Source organism: Eschrichtius robustus, chromosome 14, assembly GCF_028021215.1.
Source record: "Eschrichtius robustus isolate mEscRob2 chromosome 14, mEscRob2.pri, whole genome shotgun sequence".
NCBI lineage: Eukaryota > Metazoa > Chordata > Mammalia > Artiodactyla > Eschrichtiidae > Eschrichtius > Eschrichtius robustus.
This window is the reverse complement of record NC_090837.1, coordinates 1,237,629-1,258,425: the sequence shown is the minus strand read 5'-3', so window position 1 is coordinate 1,258,425 and position 20,797 is coordinate 1,237,629. Positions and strand designations below refer to the sequence as shown.

General features: G+C 46.8%; 1 protein-coding gene across 3 annotated transcripts in view; it reads left to right on the top strand.

Annotated features, from left to right (window-relative positions):
* The window catches only part of SFSWAP (splicing factor SWAP), an 89,224-nt gene that overhangs the window by 61,651 nt on the left and 6,776 nt on the right, over positions 1–20,797 (top strand). For all 3 annotated transcript variants that reach the window (XM_068562550.1, XM_068562549.1, XM_068562552.1), the window contains exons 14-15: positions 8,836–9,101; positions 15,743–15,868. In XM_068562550.1, coding sequence (XP_068418651.1) covers positions 8,836–9,101; positions 15,743–15,868 — 392 coding nt within the window. The remainder of the gene's footprint in view (positions 1–8,835; positions 9,102–15,742; positions 15,869–20,797) is intronic.

The window sequence follows — 20,797 nt, the reverse complement described above, 5'->3', positions numbered from 1 at the left end:
TTTCTTTTGCCCTACCCAGGTACGTGGGGAGTTTCTTGCCTTTTGGGAAGTCTGAGGTCTTCTGCCAGCATTCAGTAGGTGTTCTGTAGGAGTTGTTCCACATGTAGATGTATTTTTGATGTATTTGTGGGGAGGAAGGTGATCTCCACGTCTTACTCCTCCGCCATCTTGAAGGTCCTCTGATGGTGATGTCTTTAATTGCTTTGAAACAAAAATACTTGAATTAAATTGGGAACTGTCATAAATGAGATTCACACTTGAAAATATTTTCAGCCTAAAGCAGCTTCTGGAGACAGGTGACCCTGAGTTTGTTGACTGTTCTGTGTGCACTTGACTCTCAGATGCTGGCACATCTGACCTCACTGCCCAGGTGTATAATTTTAGTGTGTATGTGGCAGGGGGATTACTTGAAGTTTGATGGGGTTGGCCCATTGGGAATAGGTGGCACCCCAGATCCGTCTGAGCAGACACATGTAGGGCTGAACAGGGACACTGTTCAGAAGGCCTGGCTCAAAACCTGGCAGGGTTTTGCTGTCATCTTGCAGCTCATCTGCCTTAGAGGCGCTTTCTGTTTTCACTTTGCTTTCTACAAAAGCAGTGTATCCTGTGATTTTGAAAGTTCAAATGCTAGAGAGAGGTATAAAATGAAGAGTAAAAGTCTTTTCCTTCTTTTGCTTTAATTCCTGTGGAAGTATCCGTTTTTAATTCATTTTTTATTGTGTAGAATATACATGCAATTTATCATTTTAACCCTTTTTAAGCATATAATTCAGTAGCATTAAGTACATTCATGTAGTTGTGCAACCGTCCCCACCATCCCTCTCGAGGACTTTTTCATCTTCCCAAACTGAAACTGTCCCCATTAAACGCCAGCTCCCCACTCCCCTCTCCAAGCCCCTGGCACCCATCATCCTATTTATCTAGGTATAGATTTTAAATATTACAATAATAGGACTGTGCCCTATCCATTATTCTGGTATCTCGATTTTTTTCACTTCTGCTAGGGATCTTTCCATATCAATGTCAGAGTAGTGCCTGGTGTGTAATAGACACTTGGTAACCGTTTACAGGATGAGTGACTATCAGTCCTTTCATACATCAGTCCTGAAATCAAGCACCACCTGCATGTGCCATACTTGTGCTGGTGGAAATGCAAGCCGCTCCTGGGGTTTTACTGTTACAGCAGTGCTACTTTAAGCCTTGTGCACTCACTGAGGTGAGTATATCCACAGGATAAATCCCTGACCGTGGAATTGATTTTTAAATTTCAGATTTAAAATTTTTTTAATTTATTTTACTGCTAAATTAGCACCTAGAACGATTATAGCAGATTTGGGGGGTTTCGTTTTCGTTTTGTTTGTCTCTGCAGTGTGTGAGTGTAACTGTCTGCACGCCCTGCCGTCACTGGCTGCCATCCACCTTAATTCTGGGAGTCTGACAGATGGAAAAGATGGTATCTGTTTGGTTTAACCTACATATTTTAATTACAGGTGATACTGAGTAACTTTCCACGGGTTTTGTGGCCTTTTTATTCCCCTGCTGTGAACCCCTTCCATGGCCTTTACTTTTCTCCTGGCTGGCTGGCTTTTCTCTCCTGTTTTGTGTTAACTCTGTATCACCAAAGTTACCAACAGTTTCCTTTTTGTCTTTTAATCTGCCCCACTGGGAATTTATTTCATTCTGGGGAGCATATAGCTAGACACAACACAACCCACTAAATCACACGTCTTTTTGCACTAGTTCAAGGGCTCCTTTATTATACACTCAATCCCAGCTGTACATGCTCTGTTAGTGCGTGCTTGTCTGTTCGGTTCCATCGATCTCTTAGGAGAGGTGATTTTTACATGCTCAGGTATAACTTTTAATGATGCCTTGGAGTGTGTTTATTGATGTGGACAGACACTAGTATGTTACATTTTTAAGCAGTATATAAAATATTTAAAACACTATTCATCAGTAGTACTTAGGAATCTGTGTATATACCGTCCCATTTTTGGTGTGTGTTTGCTTGTGTGTGCTCTTAATTCAAAACAAAGAGAAATCAGAAGTCTTGAATTGAATCCCTGTTGAATCATGCCGTCATTTACGTGGTAACAACAGACTTCAGGACATTGTTTAGATAACAGTAATTTTTGCAAGTTAATGATCCTGCCAAGTTTACAGGTCCAACAAGAGTTTGAAAAGGAAAGGGGAACAAAAATCAGCCCACGTTTGTTGAGCCTACGTTGTAATCCAGGGCGCTTTGGGGTGTGAATCAGAAGCCTGTTTCTTACCCCGTGACTGGTCACGTTCGTGTGGTTGGCGTCTGCCCGTGGACATTTCCACCAGGTCAGCCCTACGGGGCACAGAGCAGCTCTGAGCAAGAGGGTGAGGGCCCCGGGCCCCCAGGACAGCAGAGGTGGCACAGGGCGGGGTCTGTAGAGTGCTTGGGGACTGGGCGGGGTCTTGGGGAACCACGGTCATTTGGAGAGGTGACGGGGGCGAGGGCACTCCGGGGCCAAAGACCCACAAGCTGCGGAGGTGGGTGAAGCCTGCGCAGGCAGCAGTGATTGGCCCCACCCCGCACTGCAGGGTCTGTGGAGGAAGGGGCAGATCCAGCACGGCGATGGGGACAGGTCTGGGAGAGGCTGAACCGCTGCAGTACGTTTCCACGGAAGAATATGGATACGGCGGCAACAGCACTCTGAGTGGGCACAGCTGATTAGAGGGCAGGAGAGGGTGCCAGCAGAGTGGAAAAGGCGGAGTCATCTGGAAGGAGGCCTCAGCAGTCAGATCTGGGCGATTGCCCTGCCTGGGAGGTCGAGTCGGGAGACTCGGGCTTGACGTGCACGGGTAGACATTTGCAAATGCAGTTTTAGAGGATGTGTTTCAAAGTCTGATTTCAAACGTATAAAAAATCTTGAGTTCGTTGTGTAATTATCCCATTTCGTGGTTAATGTAGTGTTACTTCAGAAATAAGATTTTATTTTAAAATGTATGTTAGTCTGCTTTAGAGCAATTTATTTTCCCACAGCAGGAAATAACAGTTGCTAGTTTGTGTGCTAATTTGTTGACAAATACTTCACTGTGATCAAAGACTGATCAGTGTTGTTTCCCACTGTTACCAAAATAAGGGACGCAAGTTTTTAAATACTCTTTTTTTTTTTTAATTTACTTATTTATTTTTGGCTGCGTTGGGTCTTCGTTGCTGCACACAGGCTTTCTCTAGTTGTGGCAAGCGGGAGCTGCTCTTCGTTGTGGTGCGTGGGCTTCCCATTGCGATGGCTTCTCTTGTTGCAGAACACGGGCTCTAGGCGCGTGGGATTCAGTAGCTGTGGCTCGTGGGCTCAGTAGTTGTGGCTCAGGGGCTCTGGAGTGCAGGCTCAGTGGTTGTGGCGCACCGGCTTAGTTGCTCCACGGCACGTGGGATCTTCCCGGACCAGGGCTCAAACCCGTGTCCCCTGCATTGGCAGGCGGATTCCTAACCACTGCGCCACCGGGGAAGCCCTTAAATACTCTTATAAATGACTGATCTTTCTAAAGTTCCTTCCTGATTTTGCCAGTCATGACTCAGACCAACCTGTGTGTTCTCCTCCCCCATGAGGATCTGTGCTTTGATCATTTTTCCTGGAGTGTTAACATTCCATCCCCAAAAGGCCGCTTTGCTTGTCGGACACTGGTTGCCGCACGGCTCTGTTGCTGTGTCCCCCGCGGGCATCACAGGCAGCTAGCTCCTCACGGGTCGCCCTGTGCAGAGCCTCAGCCAGGCGCCTTCAGAAACCAGACAAGGGAGGTGTGGGGCTGCAGCGAGGGTGTTGACCCGGCAGTGACTTGGTCTTGGGGTTTCGTATAACTTATGGTACAAATTAGCAGGGCCGTTGGCCCCTTCAGGATGTGCACCGTGCAGTACGGTGGCACCAGCCACACGTGGCAATTTCAGCTTCACTCCATTAAAGTTCAGGACTCAGGTCCTTGATCACACTGGCCACGTCTCAAGCGCGCAGTAGCCGCACACGGCTGGTAGCTAACTGCAGTGGGGGGCAGTGCAGAAACAACGTTTCCGTCACTGCAGCCAGGTCTAGATTACAGAGCTAGCTGGGTATTTAAATCTCTTTTTTCCAGTAGTTTGAAAGCCTGGATTGCTGCATCAGTCAGGGCCCTGATTACACCTGCTAGAAAACCACCCGACTGCCCCCAAATGACTTAAGCAAGTCCAGTGACTAGTCGGGTTCACCTTCTGAACTGTGAGGGCGGCGCAGCCTGCTTGGGGCTCACGTATGTCTCGAGGGTTCATCTGCAGGCTCGGCCTCCCAGGCGGGCTGAGCTCCGCAGCTCTGCTCCCTCCGGCCCCTGTCTCAGCGGCTCACTCCGCAGCCCCGCCCCGCTCAGCCGAGGTCCTGGCCTTGAACCTGCTGACCTGGGCCAGCCTCGGGTCGTGTGCTTCTCCCTCAGCGTAGCACGGTGGCCGGGGAGAGCAGAATGTCTGGTCTGTCTTCCGCTTCAGCTGGAGATCTTCATCCAGAATTCACGCACTGAGAGCGCAGAGAGGGCCACTGGCCACACCGGCGGTGCTTTTGCAAGTAGGGGAGAGGGTGCCGGGCTGCAGAGGGAGCAGGTGGCCACCGCGCTTTTCTCAACAGCCCGAGTGATGTTTTCCTGAAATAGTTCTGTGGCTCATGTCGCTAACATCCACGAACCACTCCCTCTGTGTTGTTGAGTCCGTGCCCCCAGCGCCAGCTGTGCACCCAGGAACGCCTTGGGTGTAGTTGGAGAGGCCAGAACACACGCCTGTCCTGACGTGTCCCAGGTGCTGGCCGCTCCCCGAGACTGGACGTGACGGAAGCCCTGCCTCTGAGCAGCCCTGTAGGCCCGGGCAGACCAGGCCCTTCGGCTTGTGTTTGGGTAGAGCTCCTGCATCCAGCCGTCCTGTCTGGCAGTGCGGGCGGCCTGGAAGTCTCTTCAGCCTCACCCTGCGTGAGGGGCGTGACCCGCGCCTGCTTCCCCCTGGTGCGGTCACGGTCACGAGAGCCGCCGCCCTGCGTGGTGGGACGCGTCATGGGGTTGCTTGGTTTCAGAAGTGGAGCCGTGTTGGGGAGAGCGTACATCTCAGGACCCCGAGACGTGCTGGCACAGACGGCCTGCCCCTGGGGTCACCATTGTTGGGGGGCTGCCCTGGGGCGTGTGGGCTTGGTTATCCTTTTTTTTTTTTCTTATTCTCTAGTCTTAACTGCCGGGTTTTTTTTAATATCCTCTTAGTACTTTTAGGCTGAAAAAACAGTGAGGTCGTCACAATGCATCTTCTTAATTCAGCCCAGCCAAGGCCCCCGCCCCTCAGTTGCTGATTTTCACTTTAATGGTGAAGGGTAATCAATCATTTTATTGGAATAAATAGACCCCATGACTTAACGACGAGTTATATTTTGAATATATTGATTCACTTATTCCCTTGCCTCGAAATGAAGTACTAAACTATAACCACAGTGGTGAAATAAGTATTCCTAATGACGGGCGTTAGTTAGGATGAAGGCAAAAGAAGCAGTAATAAAGTTCAGAGGTACAAATTCTCAGGTTGGCAATAACGTATAAATAGGAATTCATCTCCTGAGCTGCCACTCACCCTCTCCTGTCGTCCTGGACTGGCCACCTGCAGTGCCTCGCCCACCTGGTTCGTATCCTTGGCAGGCGTCCGTCACGGGGGGGCGTGTTTCCCCATCGCTCCCCCGTTCAGTGCAGCGCTAGTCGTCACTCGTGAGCGCCGTGGTTCTGTCCTCATGTGCAGGCAAGGGAGGACCCCGAGGGAGAAGGACAGCCATCCTGTGTTTCTCCTCACTCAACAAACCGCTTACATAAAGGATGGGAACCATGTCTCAGTTCTCCTAAAGTAGACTCTCTGCTTCCCGGGGAAAATCTCCGCAGCAGCCCTGACTGCCCTGTGGCTCCTGGGGCCGTGGCCACTAACTCCCCATTGCCGGAGGCCTCGTGCGTGCCGGCATGGACGTGCTCACTGGCGGCTCTTACCCCCAGTTCCGTCTCCTTGTTCGTGCCATGTATATTCCTAATTTAGAGTCCACAGTTACCGGGATTTTTTAAATGCACTAAAAGCTGGTTCTTCCAGCCGTGCGGCAGCGGGTTCTCTACTAGGCAGCGTGGCTGGCGGCACAGCCAGCGTCTCCCTTCCGCCAGCCTGTAAAGTCAGAAAGCTCACCACGTTTTATTTATTTTCGTCTTAACATATCATTTTGTATATATGTTTATGGAGTGCCAGAGCGGGAGTTAGGTGTCCTTAGAAGTAAAAGTTCATTTCTACATGTTAGAATTGTTTAACAACAACCAATTATTTTAAAATGTAACCCGAAAAATATTATTGCACTAAAAGAATTTGAAGTGAGAAAGACCTTTTTGATAGGAAGAACTGTCTCACGGTGAAGTGGGTTCCCTGGAGGCAGTTTAGGCAGAACCGTAAAAATGAACTGGGCAGCGCTGACGTGGAGGAGGCGAGTGAAGCCCAGCCAGGAACGCCAGGCCGCCCGTGCGCCCCCCATTCTGCGGTGGCCCCGGCTGCAAAGGGTACCTCGGCGGGAACAAACTGCTTTGGGAACAGGGCGTACGGTTCTTGAGCGATTCTGGGCCCTGCTGCCTCTCAGCTCACAAGGAAGGGAAGGTGTGAGAGACGGTGTTGTGAGTGTAAAGGATAGGCAGGCAGAGCACTGCCCTCGGGTCGCAGCCCTGACCCCTAACCCAGGGTGGCATCCTGGTCCGGCCGCGGGAGCACCGCCGCTGAGCCTCTCAGAGCCAGGGCAAGAAGCGCAGCTTTAGAAGAACCATTTGCACAAAGTGTCGTTTTCCCTCATCCAGTTGGCCTTGTCCAAATGGATCTGCGGAGAAGAGAGGGGAGGCCGGTCCTGCTGGAGCCCAGCGCCCGCCAGCAGCCAGCACCCACGCGGCCCGCGAGACGGGGCCGGGCCGCAGCCCCTGCCTGGGATTGTTTTCCGTAAACCTTACGGCTGAATCCTCCAAGGCACAAAATGATACATTGCAGATTCCTTGGTGTATCTCTGCGTGTGGTATTTACTGGCTGTAGTTAAAATTCATGTAAAATGAATTGAGGAAATGACCTTTCTCAGGACAAGGGGAAGGGCTGTAGGTGGGTGGCCACAGATGCAAATATAAAATCCTGGTGCTGGTTTTTGGGAGTTCTGGGTTTGTTGGGGTTTTTATTTTTTTCTTTTTTTTTTGTAAATTCATTTTTTCATCTTACAGTGTGATGTGGACAAATGTTAATGTCAATAAAAATAGGATTACCACATCATTTTTTAAAGTTGAGTACTAATTCACTGCTTGGATGGACCATAGTGAACCAGGAGTACCCTTTTGATGGTCATTCAGGCGGTTTATAATTGTTGATCATCACAGAGTGCGATGTGGTCCTTAGGTGCGCGTCTCCAACACTTAGGTGACTGTGTCTTTAGAATAAAGTCCTAGAAATGGGAGTGCTCTGGATGCCACCGCGCTGAGGGTGGGGGCTCCTTGATGTGTGTGCTGGTGCCCCACTGTGAGAGTTTAACAGGCAGCCTGCTGAAGATCTGCGCACTCCTCTGTGTGTCTGTCATGCTTGGGTAGAGAGGTTTTTAAGGGCGACTGATAACTTACTAAGTGCGCTGCCGTGGTATGGTGCATTCGCATGTGTGGAGCACAGCTGACTTGCACTGATGGGGTTATCTTGTTTGTGATTCTCATTAGTGGCTTTATTTTTTTCTTTCAGTTTTACTGAGATATAATTGTGTCAATGGAAAAAAAGTGCACAACGTGAGAGTTGTGAGTTAAGTTTTATTTGGGGCAACATGAGGATGATAGCCCAGGAGACAGCCTCTCAGGAGCTCTGAGGAACTGCTCCGCAGAGGTTGGGGGCCGGGGGTCAGCATACATGTGACTTTGGTGAAGGGGTGCTTGCAGTCGAGCACACATCTTGGCAGAAGGTGGCCGCTGGTCACGAGGAGCAGATGTCACCATTCATGATGTTAGTGCTTTTCTAGGCATGAGGAGGTGCAAGAAGTTAGGCCCATAAAATCTTCTGAAACTGTCTATCTGAAGGCCTGCTCTGCCACTTTTTCCCAGAGCACAGAGGGCTTCCTTCCTGATCTCCACCCTGAACTCCTTTCAGTGTGTGTCAGAGGTCAGCGGCGGCAGTGGCCAGTGACTTCATCCTTGTAGAGCAGATGGCGAGTGACCGTTTTCTGGTTAGCAGTTGACACACAGCATTGTGTGTTCAAGGTACACAGCATGACCTCACTTACATATAAAACAAAATAACTACCGCAGTACGTTAGTAGGAGTTAGGAGTTCACATCCATCACCTCATACAGGTACAAAGAAAGAAGGAAAGAAATGTATTTTCCTTGTGACAAAGAGTTTTTTAAAAATCAAAGAGGAACCTCTTTTGGTTCAGGCAGAGCAGAGATTCATAAAAACGCAATACAAGAGGAACCTCCTTTTCGGTGGAAAGTCACAATTATTTACGAAAGAGCAAGCGGGGCTCTTTTCCTAACACGGTGCCCTTCGTGCCGCGTTCCTTTCGTCAAATCCAGCTGCCACCGCCCAGCAGGCTTGGGAGGGAACCCTGCACGGGAAGGCTCGGCCAGGAGAGGTGGGCATTCAGCTCTTGACTTCGAAGGAGCCGTCATTCTCCCTAAGATGCCAGGGCAGTATTTTTAGCGCCACAGAGGGAGGCGTGGTCCGCTCTAAGAGGTGTTGGTTTGTTATTGGTGAGAGGGCCCCAAAGTCGGAAGCTTATAAACACACATTTTTTAAATGTCGCATTTTCCCTGTTAACATCCAGACGTTTGCTTCTGTTCCCAGGAAGCCAGTACTGTGTCCTGCCCTCTACTGGCCGGAGGCAGACCTCTGCCCACTTTAGACATTAAGCCTCCGGAAGGGCGCTCAAGCAAAAACAAAGACCCGCCGAGAGAAGAAGAGAGAGAGAGGAAAAAGAAAAAGCACAAAAAACGGTCTCGAACAAGATCACGCTCTCCCAAGTACCATTCGTCATCCAAGTCCAGGTCTAGATCCCACTCGAAAGCAAAGCATTGCCTTCCCAGCGCCTATCGGACAGCACGGCGCTCGAGGTGGGTGTGCGTCTGGTGTGGGTGCAGACCCCCGCACCTGCTCACCAGCAGAGCTGGGCGGGGCCTCCCTAGCCCAGCCCCCCGTCAACACAGACCCACACACCTGCGTGTGTTGATGAGATGCGCCCTGCCAACCCAAATAAGATCTTTTCAAAATATTTTTTTAACCTGACTTTCTAAGGTTCATCAGCTACTGCCAGGTTTTTTAAAAATAGTGGTGTTTACAGTTTAACAGGTCTTAGAAGCAAGCCTAGCAATATCGGCTGAAATGTGTGGAAGATTCACAGGTTGGGGGTCTTTTGCTTGGTGTGAACGAGTAGGCTTTCCCAGGCTAACTCCTTGTGAATGTGCAGATGGCGAAGCAGCAGGAATTTGCACCTTGGCTGTGTTCAGCTTCCCTGGCACAGCACCTACAAGTGCACATAAAGGAGGGAGCACAGTGGCACACGTCTGTTTTCTCGATTAATTTGCTTCTCCACACCTCTCACCCACAGTCACTGTTCGACCAAAAACCACCTTTACAAGGAGCCAGCTTTTGAGGAAGCAGCTTAACATTTCAGGCAACAGAAGTAATAAACATGAAAACCTGTAAGGATCACAGAATTTGCTGCTTAGTAAAGCAGGTATTTTTCTTTTTTTTTTTTTTTTTTAAATTTTTTAATTCTGGGTCCTAGTTCTTTTTTTTTTTTTTTTTTTTAATATTTATTTATTTATTTATTTGGCCGCATCAGGTCTTAGTTGCAGCATGAGGAATCTTTAGTTACAGCATGTGGGATCTAGTTCCCTGACCAGGGATTGAACCCAGGCCCCCTGCATTGGGAGCGTGGAGTCTTAACTGCTGGACCGCCAGGGAAGTCCCTTTTCTTTTTTTTTAAAGCACCTGGCTTGCAGGAGGTTCAGGAAAGCAAATTTTTAATTTTAAAACTTACCTCATGCCTTCTGATTTATTACTGAATGTTGATTGGACTTCTCTCAGTTTCTCTTTAGCACAGCACTTGTACTGATCTAGTTCTTCTCCTACACCTGGTGTTAGTTCTTTCCTTTCCATGGGAAAAATGCAGGTGCCCTATACTTTTTATTTTTTATGTTTAAAAAAAAAAGTGTACTTGTATACACATCTGCCTGTCTTGAATATATCCTAGAACAACATGCTTTCCCTATTTTTACCCAGACCAGACCTTAAAGGCTTGACAAGTATTTACACTTGTCTACAATGAAATTAGAATAAATTTGATCTTTGGCTCTCTGCATTTCTTTTTAATAAATTTATTTATTTATTTATTTATTTTTGGCTGCATTGGTCTTTGTTGCTGCACGCGGGCTTTCTCTAGTTGTGGTGAGCGGGAGCTACTCTTCGTTGAGGTGTGCGGGCTTCTCATTGCTGTAGCTTCTCTTGCTGTGGAGCACGGGCTCTAGGCACACGGGCTTCAGCAGTTGTGGCGCGCAGGCTTCAGTAGTTGTGGCTCGCAGGCTCTAGAGCACAGGCTCAGTAGTTGTGGCGCAAGGGCTTAGTTGCTCCGCGGCATGTGGGATCTTCCCGGACCGGGTCTCAAACCCATGTCCCCTGCATTGGTAGGCGGATTCTTAACCAGTGCGCCACCAGGGAAGTCCCGCTCTCTGCGTTTTTGCTAGTTCTTTAGAAGTTCCATCACTCCTCCCTCTCTCTCTCCTTCTCTCCTTCTCTCTCTCTCTCTCTCTCTCTCACACACACACACAGACACACACACAGACCTTGTTGTTGTTTAATTAAATGAGCAAGTTTGCTGACATATTTTCAATTTTTGCAAGTCCCCAGAAACTTGTATGTATATATCAAAACTTTTTAAAGTTTCTTATTTGAAAAAATTTCTTATACCATTATATAGTGGAAATAAATAAATAGGCCTGTACAAGCCCTCTGAGTAATAACATACCCAGTAAAATTCTTCCTAGTTATCCTTTATTCCAGGGCTCAAAGAGAAGAGAGTATAATTCATTCATAAACCCCCATCTGGGGGATTGGTAACTCTCAGGGTTCCTTAGATTGTTTCCTAGTGTAAGACATGAGTTGGTTTTCATGGTGAGTGCTCAGTACATACAGTAGATGCTGGTGTCTAGTACTGAAGTGAGCCTGTCTGGTCAGATGTGATGGCCACAGACCTTTCCCACAGGTTGGTCTGTTCAGAACTGGAAGTGTTCGTGAAACACTGGAATTTTAACTTTCTAGGATTTATGTGATATTTATTGACTATCTATATATAATAGAGTAAGTCGTTTTGTATATTATTTTAATACATTTAAAATATTTTTTAATTTTAGAATAGATTTACATATTTTATATGCAAGTATATTTTATATTGTTTTCATATATTCGGTGCTGAGAACTGCAAGAAGCAAAATCCTAATCCTTAGTTTGTAATTTTCAGTTAAAAGAAAAAGTTAAGTTCAAAAAATTTTTAGTGTGAGTTCTGTGATGGCAAACCACCAATTATACCTTAATTTGACCTATAGTTAAAATATTTTACGTGTAAAAAGAGCTGAGTATTTTCATAAGTCTCAAACTTTTTTTTTAATCTCAATAGTATCTGTGTGATACTTTTAGTTAATTTGAGTTAAATCAGCTGACTTAAGTTCACTAAATAAGTCAGATCTTTGATGTTTGATGTTGCAGTTTAGATAAAATATCAAGGCAGAGCACAACTTTATTATAACATTTTTTTTTAATAATATTATAAAACCAAACCTTCCGAGCGTTTGTCCAGGAGCGTTTGCCTTGAAAGCTTCCGTGCGGCGGTGCTGGCTCCCTGAAATCAGAGCACCGCTGAGCTCAGGGCCCGGAGGCCGCTTGCAGGTCTCTGACCGGAGGTACGGAGGAGAGACCAGCTGTCCTGTGGTGGGTCTCCGGGCCCTGCGGACATAAGTCAGATAAGTCACCTTCACCAGGTAGAATCCTGCCTCAGCTCTTATTCCTGAGAAGAGTGAGTGTTACTTGAAAATACTGCATTTTTTCTTAAGCTGGTTACAGACCTGCTTTCTTAATCCAGGCTCACACTAATAATTTCTAGGGATCCAACTGGATTTATAAAATAAACAGTTATAAAATGAGAGAGGTTGGTATTCTCGGTGATATGAATTGTTTGAAGTATAAAAAAAAGAAATTTAAATTTTAACCAAAATATTGAAGTTGCTAATGATACTGTCATAATTTTCTCTTTAACTATCTGTCTGTTCAGATAGACTAACCCATGACAGACATAATGTCTGCATAGGATATATGAGACTTGTTTCTTGGGCCTGACACAACTTAATCAATTGTTTTAAAAAGACTACCGCCAGCTCCAAGTAAAATGACTTTTGTTAATATTTCTTTCTACTTGTTGTAGGATATTACAGTTGAAATATATTTTCTCTTGTATATTAAATTACTGAAATCCTATATAAAATGTAGAAAGTTAAGATTAAAGAGCTTTTATGTCGTAAGTAATTTTATGTTAATATGTTAATGCTCGTATGGTTGAAGTCCCATTTATCAAATATGTCTTAAATTATAGATGACTCTGGCTCTCCAAAGGTGAATTCGTCATAGAAGAATCTTTAGTTTTGGAAATCAGTCTTTTGCTTCTCAGAAAGCATAGTGATTACCGAAAGACAGTATTCGGTGTCTTTTAAATCAACATTGATTAAAGTATAAGACTTCTTTCTCTGTTGTTTTCTACTTTTATATCACATTAGGTTTTATACCTTAATGGGATGAAGGATGTACTCATGCAATTCGCTGCCTAAAATTAAAATCCACTTGTAACAGTGTAGGTATTTTAAAACAAAGCTCAATGAGACTGAAGCTTGAAATTCAGCTTATTTGTAAAGTTTTTGATGAGATTGCCTGCGGCATCGTGTCGTTGGTTAGTTGGTGGGGGGTTGGGCTCGCTCGTTCTGAGGTTGGGGGGATTCTGGGTGGAACTCTGCAGCCCCTCGGTGCGAGGTGCTCTGTGTGGAGGAGGGTCAGGGCCCCCCGTGTCGCTTCCAGAAGTCAGGCTCCCTCGGGGCTTTCACTCGGGGAGGGGTCTGGGATCTGGGGGTTAATGTGGCTTTTGCAAGTGCTATATTTAATGTTCAAAAAGAACTCAGATGGGCAAAATTGGGGTCGTATTTTAGTTTGAAATTTGTAATTCCTTACGTTTTCCCCCTGATAACTGCGTAGCAAACCGGTGAGGGTGATTGGTTTAATCTCCTGATCCCTGGCCCCTAGAGGAGGGTGGGGTGCTTGGCGTTCCCCCGAGGCGCCGGTTCACCTGCTGGTTTCCAGGAAGTGAATCGTAACCCCAGGCAGAGCCCGGCTGCCGTGTTGGTGACAGCGCTGGGGAGAGACGCTGCCCCCGCAGGAGGGGAGGAAGGGTTTGCGGGTGAAGTCGGGTCCACAGTTCAAGCTTGAGAAGAACTAAAACCTGGGAGCCTCTTGCTTGTTGAGCCTGGTTGGTACCAGATCCTTGCTGCCGGGTCCCCAGCGCTGCTTGTTCAGTTCCGTGAGGACCTGTGAGTAGTAAAGTAACAGGAATGGAGGAAGTGGGTTCCTGAAATGGTTGAACGCTGGTGGAAAGAAGCTACTTATAAATATCACTGTCATTCAGATGAGAAGTTTCCTTATGACTCTCTTTGAAAGCAAACCATTACGATCATTTAAGGAAAAAAATCTGAGTTGCATTATGCTTGAAAATTTTTTAATTCAGACTATTTCATTTTCTTTATGAGAAGGCCTCTGGTCACGTTATACAGATGATTTACTTACTAAAATGGAATTCCTGTTTCTTGCACTGTGTCATGGTAGCAATATTCAGACCCTACTTAACAGAATAAAAGCATTGGAGCTTCTTTCATTAAAATAAAACCTAAGTATCATCTGGTGTAGCTCATGGCCCTTCGTTCTGAGATGGGCTTTTTCCCAGGTAACTTGGACTCTACTGCTAACAGGCACTTCACTTCAAAGAAAGCTAGTACCAGTGGCCACTGCAAAGTGCTCTTGTATGTCAAAGTTAGGGATTTGCAGACATTAAAAACTAATTTATTTTCCTGATTATTGAGTTTATTGTAGAAGTCTGTGTTTAAGCGTTCCGTAGGTGCTATGGCTTTGATTGAGCAGAGCTTTTTTCGGGGCTCTAGCACCGCGCAGGCCAGCACATCTTCATTCTGAATGTGAAGTATGTGCCTCCGTACCACAGACCCACGGCCTCCCAGGGATGCTGAGCTCGGTTGTCAGGGCAGCTCGGCAGTGGCGGCAGCACAGCAAGGCAGTTAGCGGGCAGCCTCGACCACGAACAGATTTGACTCCTGGAGCTCTTTTGAGGGAAAGCCTGGTAAAATGTCAAGGTGTCTGACTGACCTCACCTTTGTAATCTGTTACTTAAATCTTAGGAAAGCTCTGGAAACAAAAATCACAACCATTGTATAAGCTGAAAAGCAGTTGTGTCAGAGGAGCCCCAGAGCCGAGGCACGCGTCTCTCCCGGAGCAGGTCATTCCGTGGCTGCGGTGTTTTTCAGGAGTGACTCAGGGTTTCCCCTGTGACACAGAGGGTGGAATGTGATTACAGGCTGATCTTTGCGACAACGGTGTGCGCTGTTGGGGGTTTTACTGTGACTAAAATGATTCCTTGTAGAACTTCTTTAGATGACAAAATCAAAACATCTCTTCTGTATATCGTTTTTGAGTGGGTTGTCATAGAAACAGAACAGAAAGAAATTTCCCCCCCGCCCCCCCGCCCAGATTTCTGCTTATTTCAGGTCTCCCCAAAACAGTAATTTCACTGAATAGACAAAAAACTAAAATAAGAGTCCTAAACCCATTGTTAAAGGGCCCTCCGTTAGGACCTTGACCCCGTGGGTGAGGGTCTCGAGTTGGAGTTCTGCGTGCTGGTGTCTGTGGGCCATGGTTGCCCTGTGTGGCTCACGGCACTGCATGAATAGAATAGTCCTTTACCAGGCACAGGAAAGGGAGGAAAAAATATTAGACATCTCGTAAACAAATGATTTAGCCAAAATTTTCCTGGGAACGGCATGGTCTGAATCGGATTGAAGGTTCAGGCGTCCTGCCAGCGGGCCTGCAGCCTGTTCTGCACGCTGAGAGGCCATAAGACGAGTGCAAACAAGAGAGATTTCCAGGGGGTCCTCGAACTTCATCACATTTCCGTTTCTTCCTCTTGCCAGTGTTCAGAACAAGAGGAAACAACTCACTTGAATCTTGTTGCCTTTCCTTACCTAATTTTGACAGAAATACCAGTGAGCTGAACGTTTTTTAGGGAGACCAAATGGGCAAAGGCAAGAGGAAGGAAGAGCAGCAGTAGGCCCGCGTCCGCCAGGAACTGCAGGGAGACCCCGGTGCGCGGGAGCTGGCTACCGCTGAGTGTCTGGACCAGCAGCTCATGGCTCCGGCCTCAGCATGAGTTGTGCCCCACTTAGAAGCTTAGCATTGGTGTGATGAGCGTTCTGCCTCTGAGCCTGGATCCAGTTCCGGGTCAGCAGAGTAGGGAGGCGGGGGGCGGGCCTTGAAAGGACAGGCAGGGACCCGCCATGCCCCACGGGCTCAGGCCAGGGCTGGCCTCCGTCTCAGCAGTGGAGGTGCTCCCCTGCCCACCCCACACAGGACTGAAATGCCTGCTTTCCTCTGCCAGGTCCCGGTCCCGGTCCCCTCGGAGACGAGCGCACTCCCCCGAGAGACGGCGGGAGGACAGGAGTGTCCCCACCGCCTACCGAATGAGTAACAGCCCTGGAGTCAGCAGGAAGCGGACCCGGTCCAGGTAGGCGGCGGAGCTTTCGCAGACACGGGACCTGCGCTGGAAAGTGGGGCTCCCACGTCTCCGGCACAGAGCTGTCCGGAACCGGGGAGCAGCCGCTTTGGCCGATCCCGAGTCATCCTGGCAGCGTTTGCACTGCTCTGGAACTCAGAAGCAGAGGGCGCTTGCCTGTGCTGGAGCCCGCCTGTCTTTGCAGCTGGTTGGCCCTGCTGGGAGCTCTTGGGGTCACATTTCCCCCAAGTCTAGCTGCCCCTAGACCCCCACACACAGCTCCTTACCCTGTACGTGTCGAGAAGGGAAAGGAGTGGAGGGACGAGTGACAGGGAGAATCCGAAGTTCAGGTCTCAAGTGGATCCCTCCTGCCGCCCAGGTGGCCACGCCTCGGCTGCAGCTCCCAGGGGAAGGCCACAGGGTCCTCGTGGGGTCTGAGAGCAGGGAGAGGGCCCATCCTCTGGCCCCTTGACCGCTAGGAGAGACCTGTCTAGTTGAGGAGAGTGAGAGAGGCTGGTTCCCATGTCACCGTCACCCCCAGTCTGGGCCTTGGACGCTCAGCAAGCCGGGGCCCCTGTCCCTGCTCCCAGGAAGAGAGCTCTGGGGCTGACCTCTGCCACCAGAGGCCCTGGCACCACCACTGACTTGAGACACAGGACCCAAGCCAGGAGCATGGCCGGTGGACCAGTGGGCGTTTCCCTCTCAGCTGAGGGGTGCCATCTGGGGATCATCCCGTCCAGCGTGGGTGGGTGATGCCACCTGAATGCTTTATGTCACTTGGCTTCTGTATTTCCATTCTCTCTGAAAACGAGGGCTTCCCGTTTTTTGTGTCCCTGCACTGGAGTTAAGGCGGGCCCCGGCTCTGCTAGGTAGACAAGGAACATTGCCGTCCCGGTGACCGAGACACCCAGAAAAGGGCAAGACGCCATTGTTGCCCATCGTAGTCTCAGACTTCATGACGCCATGCTGCTGAGTGTCAGGACACCCGGGGTTCCAGAACCTTCCAGAGTCTTCCAGAGGACACATCTGCATTTCAGGTGTCCACCATTCTTGGACAAATGAACCCAGCCATCACCCAAACCTGCCTCAGAGACGCCCCTCCCATCAGCAAACACCCTCAACAGGAGCAGTTCTTTTTTTTTTTTTTAACATCTTTATTGGAGTATAGTTGCTTTACAATGTTGTGTTAGTTTCTGCTGTATAGCAAAGTGAATCAGCTACATGTATACATGCAGGAGCAGTTCTGAAAGGCATTTCTAACTGAAAAATGTTCCTGCAGTCTGGCTAGTTATGCAATAGTTCCATTAAATGATAAAATGTCATCTCTTTTTCTTAAAACAGAAAAATCAGGAAAGGAGCTGTAAAACTGATATATTTCAGTGAAGGCTTCATGTACAGACTCACTCCGTCTGTTTATAAATTTCATTTTTTGCCTTGGAACTCCCACACTAAGCATACGTGACTGTTGCAGGATAAAATGATGAAAATTGAAGTCCATTTTAAATTTTATTCCTTATGCAAGTAATTGACATTTGAAATTTATCATCACCCTTGGTATATGTAAAGGGCATGGTCTAAAATTAACTCCTTGTAGCCGAAGGTCCCTCCTAACAGAAGAGTTCTTGCTTTGCCCTCAAATCAACCTTTGCATTAAAAGAGCTATCACTAGAGAAGACGGTGATTATATTAGGATTCATCAGAGCTTGTGTTATCATCAGAACTTTAATAAGTCAGACAAAAGAAGTTAAGATTCAGCTTACTTGCAGGGCCTGGCTACCCTGCCCTGATAGACGGGATCAAGCCTGTGACCTGACTCAGGGGTCGCGGACAGTGGTGGACTCCGGAGGAGCCCAGTAGAGGTGAACACGTGCACGATTACTGGTCGACTTCCTGGGCTTGATTACAAACCCCGAGTTTCTGTAGGCCAAGAATGTGTTCTGTTAGCAGGCGAGTTGTGTTAACCCAGCAGTCAGGCTGTCCCCTCTGTCCTTCTACTCGGAGTAGCTTCGGGGTCTCTGCTTCAGTGTGGCAGCAGGCGACTAACTCGTCCGCCAAGTCAGGGTCACTTTAATCCCGTCAGGTCACCCCGACTGAGGGGAAAGTGCCTCCTGCCAGATTTGAAGGATTATTTCTACAAGCTGATCGCTGAGTGCTGCTTTCACTGACTTTTTTTTTTTCTATTTTCTTTTTCTTTTTTTTTTTTAACTTAACATTTTTTTAATTAATTAATTTATTTATTATTTTTGACTGCGTTGGGTCTTCGTTGCTGCGCGTGGGCTTTCTCTAGTTGCGGCGAGCGGGGGCTGCTCTTCGTTGCAGTGCGTGGGCTTCTCACTGCGGTGGCTTCTCTTGTTGCAGAGCACGGGCTCTAGAGTGCAGGCTCAGTAGCTGTGGCTCGCAGGCTCTAGAGCGCAGGCTCAGTAGCTGTGGTGCACGGGCTTAGTTGTTCCGCGGCATGTGGGATCTTCCTGGACCAGGGCTCAAACCCATGTCCTCTGCATTGGCAGGCAGATTCTTAACCACTGCACCACCAGGGAGGTCCCTGACTTCTATTTCTGAAAAAATTTTAACTTACCAGAAAGTTTTTAACTTACTACTTAAAAACACCCATCTGCATGTAACTTGTAGCTTGATTCAGTGTTCACGTTTTGCCACATTTGCTTTCCTTTCTCTCTCCTCCTCTTCCTCCCTCCCTCACACCCTCCTGTGAGTGTATATTTCATGACTTTGACAAGCCCAGGTCACCTGTATCATTGAAGGTCCCACACTCTGGATTTGTCTTACTGTGTCCTTTTGGCCGTGTTCATGTTAAGTATTTTTGGCAAGTTGTGTAACTTCCCATTGCATCACACCAGGAGGCACACAAGTGTCCCTTTGTCCCATTGCCAGTGACACTGAGTTTGATCACTTGGTTGTGTCTGCTGTGTAATTGTACCTTTTCCTCTGTGAACTAACAAGTCATCTGTGGGGTGGCACTGGAACAGTGTGAGTGTCCTGTGGCCAGCAGCTTTCTCCTCATTTCTTCTCTAAACACCCCCCTTTGTTTTAGTATCACTGTAGACTTTGGGTTTGGGGATTTGTTTTTTATTTGTTGTGCAACGATCCATTGCCATTATATTCTATTTGATGGTAACATTGTCTCACATTTGGCCCCATTGTTCTTTGAGTACTTTGTCACTTTTGGCCCAAGGTATTCCAGGCTTAGCTGGTGCTTTCCCTGCCCCAGACCTGGGGTCAGCTGTTTCTCCTAGGAATCCTGGTTCCTTCTAGTGTTTGGAGATCCAGATCTGGGCAGGGTGAATATTTTTAAAAGTAAAATTCATGAAAATGTTTAGCCAAATCATATTACAGTACACTCCAACAGGAAGTTCCAGTTACTTTATGACAGTAAATAGTATGTGATTGGTTAGGGTGGGGGGCAGGGTTTAGCACTGAATTCCTACAGCTCAGCACTCACTGAGCACATCGGCAAACGCTCGTTGAGTGAGTGAATGGGAATATGCTACTGTTCTGTGGTTCTTGTATCATACATGAGGCGTTAGTAATTCAGTGTAGATTATGACAATTGAAAGATGCATATCATAATTCCCTAGAGCAACCACTAAAAAAAAAAAGGTTAAAAATCCAATAGAGACTGTTAAAGAGAACCATAAAAATGCTTTATTAATGTAAAAGACAGCAGAAAAGTGGGGAAGAGGAGGAAAAAGAACAAATGGACAGCTAGAAAACAAGAAGATTGTTAACACCATCCATACAAATAATTACATTAAATGTAAGCAGACTAAAAACCCTAGTTAAAAGGCAGAGATTTTAGACTGCATTAAAAAGCAAAACTTAATACTAAGCTGCTTATAAGAGACACTTTAAATATACAAATAGGTTAAGATCTAAAAGATAGAAAAAAGATACACTGTACAATGCTAATAAGAAGAAAGGTTGTGTGGCTGTATTAACAGGAGACCATGCAGACTTGAAGAAGTGGTGCTAGAGATAAAGAAGGCAGTTTCATAATGATGAAGGGGCCAGCTCTTCATGAGGGCATAGTGTTTTATATGCGTGCATTGAATAAAAGAGCTTTAAAATACTTGAAACAAAACTGACAGAACTAAAGGGAAAGGCAGGCAGTAGAACGCTACAGATGCAGCAAATATGAACAGCACTGTTAACCAGCTAAACGCTACCACCTGCAGTGAAGCATGCACACTCTCGTGACATGCGCGTGGGTCAGTCACCAGGCTAAATCGTTCCCTGTAACACTGAATTAGTCCCAGCACATTCCAAAAGACTCAGATGACACAGAGTATGTTTCCCTACCACATAAAAATCTGTAGAAAGGTATCTGGAAAGTCCCCAAATACTTGGAAGTTAACACATTTTAAATTACCCATAGGTCAAAGAAGAAATCACAAGAGAAAGCAGAAAATATGTTGAAATGAATGATAATGAAAATGTAACATACTCCTTCTGCAGCTGTACTCAGAAGGAAGTTAGTAACTTTAAGTGTTTATATTAGAAAAAAAAAGAAAGGTCTAAAAACTAATCTTCTGTCTTAAGCTAGAAAAAGAAGAACAAATTAAACTCAAAGTAAATAGAGGCAAGGAAATAATAAAAGTAAGATCAGAAATCAACAAAATAGAAAACAGACTCACAGAGGAAAACAGTAAAACCAAATGATGGTTCTTTGAAAATGATTTTTTAAAATGATAAATCTTTTTTTAGATTGATCAAGAATGAAGGACCCTATAGACATTAAAAGGATAATAAGGAAATAAATCTCATTCTGGTTAACTTAACAGCATAGGTGAAATGGACAAATTCCTTGAAAGAAACAAACTACCCAAATGGACAGCAGAAGAAATGGAAAATCTAAGTAGCTCCACATCTGCTAAAGAAACTGAATTTATCATTTAAAACCTTTCCACAAAACTCCAGGCCCAGATG